Consider the following 17,322-nt stretch of genomic DNA (forward strand, 5'->3'; position numbering starts at 1 on the left):
AATGTTGGCTGTTTTAAAATCCAGTGCCACTTCCATTCAAAGCAAATAACAGTGACATTTGATAAATTTTATTTTAATTACAGATTGAGCCCCAAGGCTGGAGGCTAAGATTATAATTTCAGCTGGTGACAGCATTAGGCCAGTGGTTTTGTGGCAATGGTGTTATCACTTGTGACAGTTTTGGTCACGTACAACATCCTGTTTAGGTTCTTCTGTTGCTCCTTTTATTAAATTATCATTTGAAGTTAATTCTATCATCATATCTTTCCTCTCATTAAAAAAAAAAATCTGCAGTTGAATATGAGAAAAAATAGAGCAAGTATGTTTCATGAACTGAAATGTTTGTGGGAGGAGAAGGGATTTCTATTTCTACTTCAATTGTCCCCATGAGTGGATAAGAAGGGTAGACTGAGAAGTAAGAAATTACAACATGGTATTACTAAATTAAAATACGATCTAAAAGTCAGTTTACAAACAGTTTTTGTAATAAGACTGCCCTAGTTAGAATGGCATTGAAAATACCTGCCTAAACATTCTTAGTACTGATGCCTGAAACTGGTGTAACTATTAATTACGTTGCTGAAACATCCTCATTACAAAATATCAGGATGACTCTGCTTCAACTGTAAAGAAAAAAATTAAATGACAATTGCATTTTTTGTGCTGGTGTAATCCATAGTGTAACCTGAGCTAGAACGCAGTGAGGGCAGGAAAGAAAAGAGAGCTACCCAGAAACTCTGATGTGACTTGCTCTTTGCTCTTCTTTTCTTTTTTTTACATACATTCTTTGTTTTTCTTTTTCTAATAGTCTTTGTTTTTCACTGGTAAAGTACTAACTATTATTTAAGATTACCTTGAGCTCATTTTAAGATATACGCAAATATCCCTCATCTTAAAAAAAACAGTCAGTTTGATATATGCTACTTTTTAGTATGTTAAAACAAATGGTGATTTTGAACGTACACTTGGGCTTACGCACTCATTCTCTGCTCTTGGTCGTTGTGATTGAGGTATTTTAGTTCTGCCAGAACCGTAAGCAGTTTAGACTGACTGTGCAGACAGACAAGGTCTGGCAGCCGGGATTGCAGGCAGCTGTAGGGAGTAAGCTACAACAATTAAATGAGACACCCGTTTTAAGTGGTCTAAATACGGCTGCATGTGTAAGTAGGCACAGTGAGTCTTTGCTTAGTGGACATTTCCAAGCAGGTTATTTGTTAAATGAAGGATTTTGCAGACTGTTTGCAAAGGGATGAGCAATAAGCTGGTCATGCACTAGAAAGAGGTTCAGATTTTGTGGTGACCGGACTGCAGTGTAAGGTGCTGAGGATGGATGTGTAGATCTGATTATTTCATACGATCTTTATGTGCACTGGGCATTTCCTCCATCTGTGTGCAGCGGTGTAAATCTTGGTGGTTTCAAACAGGAAGAAGCTACATTGGCATGAATGACAGCCTACAGCAGGTTTGCTGCCCTCACTGGTGTGACTATGCAGGTGGCAGGAGCAAACTCAGATGGGCAATGCCCACGGTGGCTAGAGCACTCTTTCCAAAACAGTAATTGTCAGTACCCACAGGCACCTGCCCGCAACAGCCACAGGCACAGCTACTGCTCAGTGCAGGCAAGGCTTTGGTTACAGAAAATGTCTAACACCCACATTATGATTCCCCTCGAGGCAAATCCGGCTGAAGAAGCCCCTGGTCCAAGCCCGTGCCCTCCCAAGGCAGCGGCACTCTCGCTGGTGCTGCTTGGCTGTTCGCAGGCTGCGCTCGGCATCCCTCTCCTAATGGCATTCGATTGAAATAAATAAAGAAAGAAACTCTCCCAGACAGATGTTTTTTGTAAAACCAGTCCTTTTGCAGAGCTGATTTAGCGCACAGCCATACAGAGAGGAAAGCGTTAGAGAAGAACAGCGAAGCAGGAGGAAGTGATTTGAAAGGGGTGGGGACTGGATCCCCATCGACCAGCAGTGACACAGGGCCATTGCCTAACTAGTTACACAATCTGAAGCAATTTTTTCTTTGTTGCTATTACTGACAATTTTTGAATCACTTGGTGGTTTTCTCCCCTGACTTTAACCAAGCTTCCATCAGGCTATCAGCACAGTTTCTGGTGGCTGATCGGACACCATTAACCCTGTTAGACTTCCCTATTTGTGGTTTTCTAGACGTAATTTAACATTCCACATTTTAAGAAGGACGTGTTATATGAATATTTGTCTTGACCAATTTTTTTCATGATAATATCACTAGGAAAGTGTACTTCATTTGAATAGGACTTTGCAGTACCAGTTTCTAAGCCTTCTTATGAAATACATCTTTGCCACGGGGAATTTTGTTTTCCATGTTTGGATGAAGAATAAGGTCAACAGCATGAAAGGAACGTGGGCTGGAGGTGAGCAGGGTGTGCAGTTCTTAAAGGATTCCTTTGCTTTCTTGTTTATGGCAAAGAAGAACATGACGATATGGAGATGGCAGGAGGAAAATGCAGTGGAGGTAGAAGAGTTGGAGTGAAGCAAGATGAGTGGACAGAGAAGACAAAACAGGTGTCAGAGATACATTGGGCAGAGTTTAGCTGGGACAGGAATATGAAGCAGCCAGTGGGAAAGACTGCGGTGGCATCCAGGAACGCTGTCTGATAAAATACAAAGTTTATCAGGCCAAGCACATAGCTTCTGTAGCCCAAGGCTTTTTTTTGAATCTGATTTGTATACTTAGTTTTAATGAAGATTTAGTCACTGCGATTGTAAAAAAAAAGCTTGAAGTCGTAACCAGAACAGAAACGCTGGAGCAATCTGTGCCTAAATTTGCAGAGGAAATCTGAATTAGGATCCAGAAACGAGCATTTCCAGAGTGGGTGAAGGTCACCAAGCAAGGAGGGTGTGAGCAGCAGTACTGTAAAGCAACAGCCCGGTAATGTGGGTGGTGGGATGGTATAAAGACGGGGAGGTATAACCTGCACCTCTGCTCTGGCTGCAAAAGGCTGAGGACGCACAGGACGTGGCATGGGCCTTTCGCCTGAGGTGAAACACAGAACGCGACGGGTGCAGAGGCGGCGGGCGCAGAAGGCCAGCGGTGCCGGTACGGCAGTGCTGAGTGAGCCCCCCAGGAGCGACCCGGGTGGGAAATGGAGACAGGGTGCGTGGGGCACCAAGGGGAAGGGGCAGGCTGGAGCGAGGGGAGGGCAGCGGGCGCTGGCAGCTCGGCAGGACTCAGCCCGGCGCCCCAGGTGCGGGGTTAAGGGCAGAGCAGGTGGCCGGCCGGCCGGCCGAGGGGGGCAGAGGGCAGGGCAGGGCAGGGCAGGGCTGCCCGGGGCGGGGCGGGGCGGGGCGGGGCGGAGCGGAGCCGAGCCGGTGGGGCCGAACCGGGCCGGCCGCTCCGGGGCGGGCAGGCGAAGCAGGGAGGTTCGGCCCGGGGCAGGAGGCGAGAAGCGAACCGGGCCGGGAGGGCGGAGCGCACCGGGGCGGGCGCGGCACCTGCGTGCTGGCAGCCCGGCGGCGGCGAGCCCGGCCCCCTCGGCGGCGCCGCCAGACGGCGGCGGGCCGGGCCGAGGCGCTGCTGGGAAGCGCATCCCGCCCCGCTCCGCCCCGGCAGCCGCGGCCATGACCGACAACATCCCGCTGCAGCCGGTCCGGCAGAAGAAGCGGATGGACAGCAAGCACCGCAGCGGGTGAGCTCCCGCTGCTCGCGGGCCCGGGGCCCCGCTCCTTGTCTGGCCGCCGCTTCTGTTGCGGGAGGCGGGGGGGGGCGGGCGGCGCGACCACCGGCCCCCTCGCCTCGGGGCGGCGGCGGGGTCCCCGCTCGGGGGCCTTTGCGGGATGCCCGGGGCAGGCGGGGCGCGGGAATGCAGCGGAGGGGCAGGCGGGAGCCGCGTTGCCCTGCGCTGCGCGGCCGTGGTCCGAGCCCGGCGGGGAAGAGGAGGAGGAGGAGGGAGTGGGGGGGAAGGCAGGCAGGCGCTGACAGGTTGTTCCTGACGCCATTGCCGTGGCACGCCCGGGCGGAGGGCAGGAGCCTGCCGGGCGGTGCTGGGCTGCGGCCGGGGGGCGCCGGGGCTGGGGAGAGCGGGGCCAGCCATCAGCTGCCGGTTGGCAGCCCCTTGCGTGGGGAGAAAAAAAAAAAAAAATCATCCCGGCCGGCCCTTATCCTCATCGCCTTCTCCATCAGAGCCTTCCAGACAAAGCGTTGCCTGGGCGGCAGCGAGCGCGGCTGACGGTCGCCGCAGCCGAGCCCGGCCCGGCGAAGTGGGGCAGCGAACGCCCGCGGGCGCCGCTGGAATGGCCGTGCTGGCCCGGGCGAGAGGCGGTTGTGTCACCGGCGGCCTGACACCATCCCTGCTGTCCGTCCTGTTTGTCATCCCCGCTGTTGCGCTTGGCGCGGGGCTGGAGAATTACAGGCTGGTGCCTGGGCGGGCGCTCGGCCTTTGCTGAGGAATAGCCTTGGACCAGAAATGGTGTTTGTAGATCTGTAACAAAGGTCCCTGTCTAAACGCAGAAGGCTCTGTTTAACTGTATCAGTTAAAGCAATACAATATCCTTGGTGTGGGATGTTGCAATACCCCGAGCGTGGGATGTGTTCATCAAGGAATATATTTATACTGGTATTCCCATGCAGGAAGTTAAATAAGAAAAATGCTCCGTTAATACTTTTTTTGGTAGGGAATTGCACCACTATCCAGACGGGTTGGCTTGTACACAGTGGGGTGTACAGGGTATCCAAGTTACCTGGCTGTCAGTTATTGCAGTGCTTCATTTGTCCCTGGATAATTTGGTTTTTAAAATGTGGTGAGTGATATTAGCAAAATAAACCAAAATATCGAAGGAAATCCTGACTGTTAGAACAAGAGGAAATTGATGCTTTTTCCCTTGTTTGTTATGTTTTTGGGTGATAGTTTTGATTCAGATTCCTCTAAATGAAATTGTTCTACATAGTTTATTCGTTATTAGAATTATTCCTTATTATTGACGTTGTTTCTAATAACTGATGTAGCAATATCCATGCCAGTTGATACTGAGCTGGGAGGTGTGTGTGATGCAGCAAGTAATTCCTCAGAGCCTGTGTCACATGGATCACTGGGCAAGTTCCACAAGGTACAGCCACCATGGCATTAAATTTGGTGACGTGATTGAAAGGGATCAGGGAGAGGTGGAGGCCTGAGAAATGTCTCAAAGCTTCTTGAATTATTTATTTTCCTAAAGTTCTCTAATCTCCACCAAGACCCTCTTGGGTATTATGATGTGTTTAGTAGTGTCTAACAGAAATTGCCCTCATCTAACCTAAGCTGTGGTTCGTTGGTTGTGGACTCTACTTGATTAGCAGCCACAGAGATGATGTTTCCAGTGATAGCAAGAAATTCTGGCAGTGTGAAGTTGTGAAGGAAGATTGCTTAGGATTTTTCTCAATAGCAGTCTGAATAACTTGGATTTGAGGTTTCCGTTTGGTGTGGTAACTCTGTTTGGGCATGGGATTTATCATATATTAGGAACTCTTGTTTTAGTGATAAGTAGCCTGTGATATGTTAGTAATTTGGTCAAATGATAGTGTGATAGCAAAGCATCAAAGTCGAGCAAATCCAAACCAGTATTATAAACCAAAGAAGAAATCAGCTAGCTAGTCAGGGAGGGTCCCTGGTGTCACATCCAGGACAGAGTCCTGGGAATCCTAAGCCATAATCAAGGCTTTTTTTCTTCTGTTTCCTCTGAGAAAAACCCCCAAAAAAGCCTTCCAAGTTATGTTCCTTGATACATATGAAAACCCAGGGATAAGTAAGTCTTGAAAGGCTTCACCCTAGCATAGCCCTGACTGCAATTTCTGCTGTGGGGATTTCTCCCCACCAGTGGGGGCAAGTTCTCAGGCAAAGATTTTTGTCAGTGTGGACTTCTGGAGTGGGGAACAGATATCTGTTTGTGTACTGAATGACTTCATAGAAATCTTCGTGTATGTTAACAAAAAAGTAAGAAATGGCTAATTCTCATGTAGGGCAGGTGTCATCCAAACAAGGCTTTCATTACAGCCTCAGTCTCTAGTGTACTTTGAAGAGAAGCCAGGGAGGAACTTGCATGGTAGCCTTGCAGAGATGAATGATGGTACAGACAGCTGAGATCTGTGTCGAAGAGAAAGCATGTGCTTAATAAACCAGTGGGAGAAGTGGTTATCTGTTCCTGAGGATAACTTTAATGTGGATCTTCCTTGCTGCAGTCAAAGGCTAACCTCTAAATTCTGCAGCTGTATGCCTTGAATTCATCCATATTCTTCCAAATGCTTTGCAGCACTCTGAAAACCACTATGAGATGTGTGCCAATTAGGAGGGAAGGATAGCATTAACTGCAGCGGGACTGTTGGTGGGATGGCAAGTGAGTCTGAGCTTCCCAGGTGCTGAGTTGTGCCGGGAAGGGAGCCGCAAGTTCCTGAAGCACCCCAGATGCTCCGTTCAGTGCATGACACAAGTTTTTCCCTAAATAGCTTATGGTCTCAGTCCACAGTCCTGCAAGGCTCTTTTTGAAACCAGCAAACTGCTGTGCTCAGGCTTCCTCTGCGCTGTAAAAAGGCCTTGGTCCAGAAATGTGGGGGGAAGAATGCAGAACGGGATGGGGAAGAAGGAGCTTTACAGTAACATTTCATGCAGCCATTCCGTTGTATGTGCGTGTGTACTCTGGTTCTATTTAAAATGGCAAATTCCATTTCAAAGTCAACAGAGAGAGATGGGAGCTCCTGCCTTCCGTCTGCTTGCATGTGGGTGTGCCTCAGCGTGTGCAGAGCTGGGCTGGTTTCCCACAGACGAGCTGTTTTGCACTGCAGCACTTGGCGGATGGGCAGGGGTGGGCTGCAGGAATAGCAGTGCTCCTGGCCCCTTCCTCAGCCACCCCAGCTGCACCGTTGCACGGCATGAAACAGGGGAATGTTTGAATTGTGGAGGTGCATAAAAAGGCTAGGTGGTTGTGTAAGGCTCTGTGGCTTTTTTTTTTAATCAATGGAAAATTTTTCATATGCTTTTACAATAATGAAATGTGGAAGGTTGGTTTGTATATTAGAGGTGCCAAGGACTTAACAGCACAGCCTGCGAGAAACATAGAAACATCATCCAAGAAATGTGCTTGCTGTAGAAGTGATTAAATATGTTGATGAACTTCACCACTAATTTGACAAATACTACCCCAGTATTAGACAAATGTGGCACTTCTTTCCATTAGGTTTGTTTTATATGAAAATAATGCTTATGAAAGCATTTTTCATTTGCTCTCAAATAGTTTATCAAACATGCTGCATTTATAAATAAAACCTGCTCCTTGGTCATGGCTATTAATCTGGCATCTGACAGTCAATCTGTCATATTACTGCTTCTTACATCATCACTAAAAATGCGTTTTTGTAAACAAATATAATCCCAAGTGAAGTACACCATAGACCTGTTGTTCAGCACCTTCCATTCATTTAGATACCTGTGCAGGTGAAGGGCCACATCACTTACAGGACTCAAGGTTTTTGATACAGTTCACATTGAAAGAAATGCTTTTGAGTGGTTGCGATTTTATTTGGGGATTTGTGAATTTGGTTTTTATTATTATTTTTGCAGAGTTATGATTTAAAATGTGAATAACACAATGCTGTATAAGCTTCCCCATATAAGCTGTCTTCATATATTTTTCATGTTCTTTCTGTAAGATAATAGTTATTAAAAGTTCATGGTGTACAGCAACTTGCTAGCTTACTATATTGCAATGCTGTTCTTCAATGCTTCAGTTGCGAAACGGAGGAGGAATGTTTAGAAATGTGTATTCCTAAACTTTATAGAAAATAGCTTACATTTCTGTAACTTTGCGATTCCCATTCCTGGAAACTGCATGCTAATTTTATCAGCATCTCTAAGCAGCAATGTAAACTTTCAGCTGTTTTTCTAGACAATCTTTCTTTCCGTTTCAAGGACGTAGTTTTCTTATTTCCTGATGGAAAGTAGTTTGTTATTCCTAATGATGCCGATAGTTCTCTCCTGCCAGAAATGGCCAACTTCCTCCAGTGACACTGACCTTGCCCTGAGCAGAAAACTTTGGAGTAATGTGATGGCCTGAGCAGCCCCCTTCCCTCATCGTGCAGGTCTTTAAGCTTGATACCCAAAAATAGGGATGGTATCCAAAGAAACAGTAGATCACAGAACTATGCAATGCCTGTAAAATTCTTTCAGGGAGGAACAAGTAAGGTAAATGGAAAAAGCTGATAGCCCCAGTCAAAAGGACTTTTTATTCAATGAGCACCAGGATAATTTGAAGACACATTTGTGTACTTGTTTGTATGTGCTCAGAGTACTTTGTTGCTGGTACCCAACTGAATGGATTTGTCAGAATGTTTTTTTTCACGGTTAAGGTTATTCAGTTTCCAGAGGAGAAAGAGAAAAGGAGACTGTCTGAAAATGTTCCTTGCTAGGTTCACCACCCATCTTTCTGCGTCGTCTTTACTTTTTGCTCTCAGTATGTTTTGTCATCCCAGCACATGGGCATCCCAAGTCGGATATCTAGCAGCACAGCCCAGGACTTTGCACCCTAAGTGTGGCCATCTCTCCCCGCAGTACAAGTCCTTCGCAGCTCTGGGGACTTTTGCTTTGGCTCCTGTGAGTGCGCAGCAGCCGTGCAATGCTGGCGAGCACCAGGCTTTCACCGGTGTTGTGCCAGCCCAACCTGGTGCAATAATCAAAGTAGCCGTGGACACCGGTGTTTACTCACATTGCAACATCCGCACATGTAAGACAGAAAGGGTTTGGGTAGTGAAACTGTCCTGTCTGGAAGTCACCCTGGGTAGGTTAATGAAATCTGCCATTAGTCTATTAAAGTACGATCTGCCATTGCAGCTGCTCCTCTTTGTGTAAAGCACTTTGTAAGGAGGACAGATGTCATATAGAGGATTTTAAAGCGTAACTAATGAGCTTGGTAATGTATTCTTCCTTGATGAAGTTTAAGGCATCATTGAAAAGTTTTAAAAAATAAAAATTATGGCAATTGAATATCTTTGGGGGTGGTGGTGAGAAACGTCTGCCTGTAAGAATGAGCACATGGGTCTGTGCTTGAGAAATGTCTGTGTACTTACCAAAAGCTCATTTTTCTAACTTATTTCAACAAGCCATGGGCTGACACTTGCACAGTTGGTGTGCAGATATAACATTTCCGCTAGCCCAGGGTTTGGATTGTGGGCTTCTGCTCTGTGCCCACCCAGGAAAGCACAGGCAGTGTGCTGGGTGGTTTGTGGGACAAGAGGAAAAAAAAAAAAAAAGGTCACAGAATAGGTAAGAGTTAAATGCCAGCACTGGGGCTGGCTAGGTGCCTTTATAACAAAAACTCTTTGGGGATCTTTGAATGTATATGGGATTTGCTGATTTTCAGCCACTGGTGCATGAGTTACTTGCTGAGCACTATATGCTCTGGAGGAGGCTTGGAGACAATGACGTAATGGGATTCCTGTGGGCTGATAAACCTCCCCAGTTAAAGCATTGCAACGTGCGACTCTGTTATTGCTGGTTGTAGTATTGTGTTCATTGGTTGGACTTTTTTTTTATGAATTCCTTTACGTTGCATAGAAACCTCTTGCTAAAAGGCTATGTAGGAGAATTCTTAGTAGAAATGGTGTATATTCTTTACTTGAGCATTGATACTACTGATAATTGCCTTCAAAAACTTGCTAGGCAGGAAGTTTTTCTTTTGTTTGTCTAATTAGGTTTTCAGTTTGCTTTCCCTGTAATTCAGGAGGTTGCAAAAACTGTGACTCTAGCCAGGCAGGAATTTCACAGAAGTGTTATTTTTACACAGAAGATTCTCCCATGCCCTTTCTTGCTTATACTTGGAACTGCATTATTTTTAGACTGATTCTCAAACCTTATAGTAACTCAGCATTTGTAAATTAAAATTCTTACAGCAACAAGAATCTTTGTGGTGGGAACACCATGAGAGGTCATGGCTTTGATTGCAGAATGTGTGCTAAATTTGGGGTAATTTTGTGCAATTGCCTTCTACTTCCCTGCATTTGTAGGTGCCGTCAGCACTGAGGGCTGCTGTCTCATTTAGAACTAAGCAAGTGTAAGCAATTTTGCAGTGCTAGGTGTTAGCATTCAGAGACTAGTGAATTCATAGTAATTTGGAAAAGAAAAGATTAAAAGCAATATAATTGTATGTAAACAGTTGGGCAGAGCGTGCTCTTCTTAAGTTAAATGTTCTGATTAGTTTGTGGGGTTCATTTGGCATTTTCTTATACATTCATGAAGAAAAAATGCTGATAAGTCATTGAACTTATTAAAATGTCTGGAAGTTTGCTCTGGAGATTTAGGTACTGGTTTGAAGATCTGCCCAGATACTTGGAAAGTTCTCTGGAGTGTACCGGTGAATTTTACTTTGTAAAAAAAATTCCCAGCACAAGTAAAAAATATATTAAATTCTAGTAATACCCTCTTTAAGCCTTATCCTATTGTAAATATTATGATATAGGTGCATAGGTATTTTTGCTGTTGAGTACAATCCCTAGAAGAGGCCCACCCTAAAAAATAAACAAAGGTAACTGGTTTCAGATGTCTGATTACAAGGACTGACATACTCTCTCTGTAACTGGGAAGCATGTTGTGATGAAACAGGGTATGTGGACACCAGGTTTGCTCCCTTGGGCAAAGCCTCTTATTTGGAGCCTTATCGTAGAGGTCATTCTGAATTCACAGTCATTAAAACATGGAATCAAGGCTAATCTTGTGTGGTTTCCTCCATGGTGAAAGAAGGAAAAGTTCCTTTTCCCCCCTTCCCCCCCCCCCCCCCAGCACATCTATTTTCTATTGTGATCCAAATACCACCATTTTCACTATCTTCCATTAAAATGTATTTGGGGTACGAGTGACTATTTGTCTTAGGTCTTCATCTGCAAACACGAAAGAAAACTGCAATTAAAAGCTATCAAGCTAATCAAACATACTTCTGAAGTAGAGTTTATGAATTTGAGTGTTTTACACCAACTTTACTGTTTGTCTCATGTTGGTAACTGCCTTTCAGATGTGGGTATTATACACAACTTTGTGGGGAAGAAAGATCTACTAGTTAGTTTTTCTTAACAAGGAAAAAAATGTTTGTAGATTTGACAAAAATTGATAGTTTCAGGGAGAAGTGTGACTTTTTGAAGTGGATTACATTTAGGGTACTTAGGTTAATTACAGTTTTATGGTACTACCTAGGGAATAGTCAAGGATGGAATTCCATTGTCTTAGAAATGTTACAAAAGCAGGATAACAGGCAATGTCCCTGTATAAAGGTAGGCAGAGATGGCAGTAGTGGTGCTGCAAGTCTGTAGGAAGTCAGATGCCTTTTGTATATACTTGAACAGTAAAGCATCTCTAATTATTTTATTCCAGTAATTTGATCTAGGTATTCATGGCTATCAGTTTTGAACTGTTCGCATTACCCACTGTGTTAATTTCTGTCAGATTTTCCTGCATTCTCCTAATTTTCTCCTCTTCAGCAAATGAACAGTTTGCAAGTCAGAGCTGACAACTGCAGAGGCTTTGATAAAGCTGACCTCTACATGGTCAGTGACAAATGTGTGTAGGTGACAGCAGTAGGATAGTTACTGAAACTGGGGGACTTTACAAGTCCTCTGGTTTTGGAATGGAGGGTTTGACTTACCTGGAGCTGGTAAGAGACTATTCGGCACCATGCAAAACTTGTGATTTTATGTTACTTCAGTACCGATATGTGGGTGCTATGTAGTGCTCTGCTGTCTTGTCAGCATTTTGGTCTCAAAGCTTCTTTGAGTGAGAAAACCTTCTCTCCTGTGTTTGGGTGGCATCTGTACCCTTATGACTTAGGTTGTTCTTGAGTACAGACTAGAGAAAATCCACCTTTTCAGGGCTCATCTGTCACTCTTCATGAAATATAATAATGTCAAAGTAATTTGATTATGCAAAAATCCTTTTATCTAGTTTTAAAAGCTTGTGAGAAATTATCTTGCAAGTCAGCCTTGTGAAGTTAATGTCTATGCCTGTTCATGGAGCACCGAATCACATGGTGACAGCTTTTCTTTACTTCTGGAAGCAAATTTAGTTTTTCTTTCTCTTCCGTACTGAAGGAATTGACTTAACTGATAACACTTCTTTCTGTTTATTTGCAGCCAGGAGGGCATAAAACATAAAAAATGGTATTTTGTAGGAAATCACCTTCTGTGGCGAGTTGTATACTGTTCATCATGCTGCATATATCTTCTGGCAAGGCAGTGTCTTCAAGAGCTGAATGCTTTGTGTGCTTCCTTAAATAGTTATTTCTTTCGGTTAGATGTGTGTTTAACTGACCTTTTGTGGCAGAATGCCGTGATTCAAGAACAGATCTTAGCGGTGGTTTCTGGAAAGATGTTTGTAAGAGCTCTGAAGCTTTTGGTTATCAATCTGGCTGATACTGGCTTTCCCAATTGTCAGTGAAATTCAATAGGTCTGTTTTTAAAGGAACAAGGGGGATTGGGGAGAGATTGGCTTTCAGTAAGAAGCAGTGACAACAGAAAAGTAACTCTTTGGGGGCTTGGGAGGGTACAATGCTGCAATTTCGCACAGAGAGGCTTTTTCAAGGTGCAAGAGGGATCTCTGATAAGTCCTCGCATCTCCCACGAAGTAACCAATGCTCTGTTTGATTCATTGCCTCAAGTAAGGATTCGTTACGTTGAGCAGCGCATGGTTTTATTCACTAAAATTCGTGAGAGAGCTGAATTCCGCTGGCTGCAGCGGCCGGGTTGAAGGCCCCACGAGGCGCCTCAAGCTGGTGGCGGGCAGGCTGGGGTGGCCTGGGGGCCATGGCGGGCAGGCTCCGGCCTGTGGAAAGAAAGTCACGGTTCTCTGGTGTTACCATTACTTAATGAATTGCACGTGAATCCTCCACATTCTTCTAGAGAATAAGTGTTTCCTGTCACCTCATCCCGGGATCTTTTGGTTGAGAAAAGCAACATCTAGCCTGAAGTTTGTAGGCCATGCAATGGTTTCCAAAACAGGGAATACGGTTTTGTTACGTATGACACCCAACTGTGTGCTAAAGGAGATTTTAACCTGGGTAATTTCAAATATAGGCACCACATGCCATCGCTGGGATTTATTTATTGACTCGGGTGAGTCCGGAGCTCCCCAACAGCAGCGGGGAGAGGTCGGGGCACCGGCTGGGCCGGGGCTGCTGAGGGGACCCTTGGTGAGGTGTTGTGTACTGGTGGTTTAAAGAGGTGCTGGGAGAGCTAGCTTGTTAGCTCACATCTCATAGCCTGGATTTTAAATATCTCCCCCAGCGAGAAGAGGGAATCCTTTAGTAACCCTATCAGTTTCAGTGAAATTGGTGTGGCTTTCCTGAATTCCCATGTAACTTTTTAGCAACCATGTAACTTTTAGCAAAGGCCAGAAATTATGCTAAATAAGTGGCTTTAATATAAGCCCGAGTTGAAAAAGTAAAAAATCAGCATGCCGACGTGTTCCTATTTTTATTTATTTTGAATAATTTTTTGAAAAGTGGCATTACAAGATATAAAAAGTAATTGTTGAGCTGGATAATTGAATCATGACAGTATTAAATAGAGCAAGAACAGAGATACTGCTGACAAAGTAGACAAAAATGCAGGAAAAAAATTAGAGGAGAAGTTATATTGGACTAGTCTATCTGAAAATAGGATGCACTTAAATTCCTGCAGCTGTTTCCCTGGCAGCTTGGGTTTGCAGCACTGGATCCAGGCGTTGGTCTGGGCTGTCTGAGCTCGTAGCCTCTGCGGTGGTACAGCAGCAGGACAGTCACCTGAAGAGCTGAAAACACGAATTACTACAGCTAAACTAACAAACTGAGACTGTGTAGCTGGATCTACAGTGTGTGTTCTCAGTCAATGAGAATGTATGTTAACTACTAATGAATAACACACAATTTGCCATTAACGTAAACAGAGCTAATGACTGTAATACTGTGTAAAAATAAAATCAGTAATCATTTAGTATCTCTTTTCAGATTCCTCTTAAGGTTTAATTTTTAGAGGATTATAGATTATAATTCCTTGGCAAGACTGTTTTAAAGTGCAAAAATTCAAATATGCAAATATTAAAGCCTTCTGTTAAAAAGGTATAAATTTTTATGAAGTCGGGGTTGCGAGGAGGGGGAGGAGAACGTCTGTCTCCATCTCTTTTCTTGAGGACATATGAGATCACTTTACACGTATGCATTCTTGTTTAAGTTTGGTTTGTAAATGGGGAAAGCCTCCTTTTGGAATGTATGGAAGTTTCCATACACCACAAGGAAACAGAAGCACTAATAAAAAGTACCTGTTACTATTTGATTCACGGGAGCTTTCTGCCATAAAACCTGCGATCCAGGGTTGATGCAAGGGGACCTTTCTGCCTGTACCACACACCTCCTTGCTTACTGAAGCCCTTTCATTCACAGGAGGTGGAAGCTCTCCCGGCAGCCAGCACTGACTCAGTGTAGTGATGAGCTTCGTCTGTGCTTCTCTGTGCATCGGTTTCTTGAAAGCAAAACAAGGAGCCTCCCCAGGCCTCGTTGCTGCAGGCGCATTTCTAGCACTGCCGCAGGCCTGACCAGCTTTGAACACGTGGTTGCATGATGTTTTAGTAACAGCTCCAACACCATACGAGATGTTTGCTCGTAGCTCGGCGGACTGCGAGGCAGGTTGGCAATGGCTTTAGCAGGCAGAGTGTCCATTTGGTAGAAAGTCAGGCTCTGGGTTTTAAGATGCTTGTAATACAGTGGATAATTGACAGATGAGAGGTGGTGAGTGACAGATCAAGAAGTGATGCTCAGCCGTTCTGCCTGGCTGGTGGAGAGGGTCTCAGGTGTGTGTTTGTGAGTCAGAGAAATGTGTTAAAAATTAATGCATTAATTTAAAATGAAATGTTCCTTCCATAGGTGTTGTGAGTGCTTAAGATGCTGTGGCAGGAGAGACCCAAGGCCTCGTACTGTTTGGCTTGGCCATCCAGAGAAGAGAGACCAGAGATACCCCCACAATGTGATCAACAATCAGAAATACAACTTTTTTACATTTCTCCCTGGGGTAAGTGTGAAGAAAGTTGCTTTTCATCATCCTGCCCCAATGCTTTCCCTAATTTCAGTGGTTTTACAGTAGACAGGTGCAGAACTGGGAGCTGGAGGAAATAATTAAAGTTTGGGTTGTGTTTGGTGGGCCTTCTGCAAAGGCTGCCTCAGAGCAGCAGCAAACCAGACACAGATCTGTCCTGAGTGTTCAGGACTACTTTTAAGATTGCCCTAAGTTAGCATTTAGGCAGTAGAGGAGCACACACAAGTATTTCTGGTGGTTAGTTCAATATGCATAATTTCTGAACTCCATTAATCTCCTCCCTCTCTCTTTTCTTTTTTTTGTTTTTTTGTTTTTTTGTTTTAGGTGTTGTTTAACCAGTTCAAATACTTCTTCAACCTTTATTTCTTGCTTTTGGCCTGCTCTCAATTTGTTGTTGAAATGAGGCTTGGCGCGCTTTACACATACTGGGTTCCTCTGGTAGGTAATTTAAGGCTTGTTTATTCAAGAAAGTTTAATTTTGATGAAATTTCTTTTGCTGCCTTTTCTCTAGGGCATTAGTTTGCACCTTAAATCATTTTGTTAGCTTACTACTTCAGGCCAGCTCCATACCTGTCATAGCGTAGATGCCTGTTCTGGCCATAAGCTTTATTTTGTAGAGGTTTGTCAAGGGTGTGAGAAGACTCTGCCCCCAACTTGTTCATCTGTGGGGTGTTAACAGGCACAGAGCTCTCGCCACTGGCCACGGTGACTGCAAGGGCAGCAGGGCTTCATGAATAACATGAGAAAATGAAAAAAGACTGGAGCAACATGTCTGTTGTTCACAGCTGCATCTAAACACAGCGTGTGCTCGTGGAGCATCTGTGTGGGGTGTTGTGCCCTCCCGGGGTGGTCACACAAGGGCCAGTGCTTGCGGGAGCCCAGAGCAGCCTGGCAACTGCAGCGAAGGACTGAAGGGCACCTTTCAAAAGTGACCTTAATGAGTGGCCATATGCGCAATGTTGGCAAATTATGCTCCCCTGCCAAACAGTTTGACCTGTGGCCTTGGGATAGGTCAACAGGCTGCTTCATGGTTTAACCATATTGTAAAAAACAAATGAAAAAACTGAGAAACAGCCTTCCACAAACCTCCCACATATAAAAATAGACACACATACTCATTCACGCTCACGCAAGGTGCGGATACTCTTTCCTTCCTGTAAATTATTTGCCCTTTTCTTTTGATAGCCATGTGTTTCATCTGCGATCAAAGGAAATCGATAATAATCAGGTTTGAAGCGGAAACTCCAGTGCTGTCAAAGGGCAGAATGAGGAATAGTTGCATAGAATGGGCTTCTTAAATCTCTAAAATCCACTAGTATGAGCTAGTTACAACTGCTTAAATGCTTAAATATAGGTACCTATATATTTTTTTTCTTTTATCCCAGTAAAACTATTATTTCTCTTTCTATGTGAGTAACTTCTCTGCTGCACTTCAGCTCATAGTATTGTAGAATAATTTCGGTTCAGAGGGACGTCTGGTCCAACTGTCTGCTCAAAGCAGGGATATCTTTAAACATAGGTTGGTTTAACTCATCTACCTGAGTTTTGAAAATCTCCAAAGATAGACATCCTTTTTACTTTAAAGAAATGACACAAAAGCAACTGAAAATTGATTTAAAAAGCACAGGGCTCTTTCTAAGACACTACTTGTGCACTGATTTGAGAAATGGTGGTGGTAAAAATTCATGGCTCTATTGAGGGAGCTGAGCAGGGGCAAAGGAAATTTTTCCTGCCTTTTAGACTTCCAATACAGTAAAATCCCCAGTAGAAGCCAGAAGGAAGTGAAGGGGGCAGATTCAGGACTTTGCTGCTAAAATTCTGTTTAATATTAAAGCCTGGATCTCACTGAGTTCTCTCTCAAGTGTGTGCTGTATTGCATTTGCTGTGTGAATCTAAGGCTAGTTTTGTAAGATCCTGTCCTATAAATAAAGTATACATGCACACACAGGTTCTCTCTTTCTGGGTTTTGTATAGGCAGTTGTGACTTGTCTGTGCCAGGTGAGCAATTAGAATTTGGCATACAAGCTGCCAGAAGGCAGGGTAAGAAAGGTCTTTGTTCATTACTGGCTGCTAATACGAGTGTTGGGGATGGAATGACATATGAGATGACACAGTGAGTCGGCACATGTGGGAATATTTTGGGGCGATTATTTGAAGACTCTTCAAACAGCTGAAACATAAGTTGAAAATAACTGATGCTCTTTTATTTTATTTTTGGAAAGCCACAAATGCCACTTGTAAATAGAAGAGAAATGTTTGTTCTTTTCTTGATTT

General features: G+C 44.4%; 1 protein-coding gene across 1 annotated transcript in view; it reads left to right on the top strand.

Moving 5' to 3' along the window:
* Positions 1–3,508: 3,508 nt before the first annotated feature.
* ATP9A (ATPase phospholipid transporting 9A (putative)) overlaps positions 3,509–17,322 on the top strand; it is a 65,535-nt gene continuing 51,721 nt past the window's right edge. The window contains exons 1-3 of the mRNA XM_052787322.1: positions 3,509–3,667; positions 14,880–15,024; positions 15,373–15,486. Of these exons, the coding sequence (XP_052643282.1) occupies positions 3,600–3,667; positions 14,880–15,024; positions 15,373–15,486 (327 nt within the window). The 5' untranslated portion in view covers positions 3,509–3,599. The remainder of the gene's footprint in view (positions 3,668–14,879; positions 15,025–15,372; positions 15,487–17,322) is intronic.

Source organism: Harpia harpyja, chromosome 1, assembly GCF_026419915.1.
Source record: "Harpia harpyja isolate bHarHar1 chromosome 1, bHarHar1 primary haplotype, whole genome shotgun sequence".
Classification (NCBI taxonomy): domain Eukaryota; kingdom Metazoa; phylum Chordata; class Aves; order Accipitriformes; family Accipitridae; genus Harpia; species Harpia harpyja.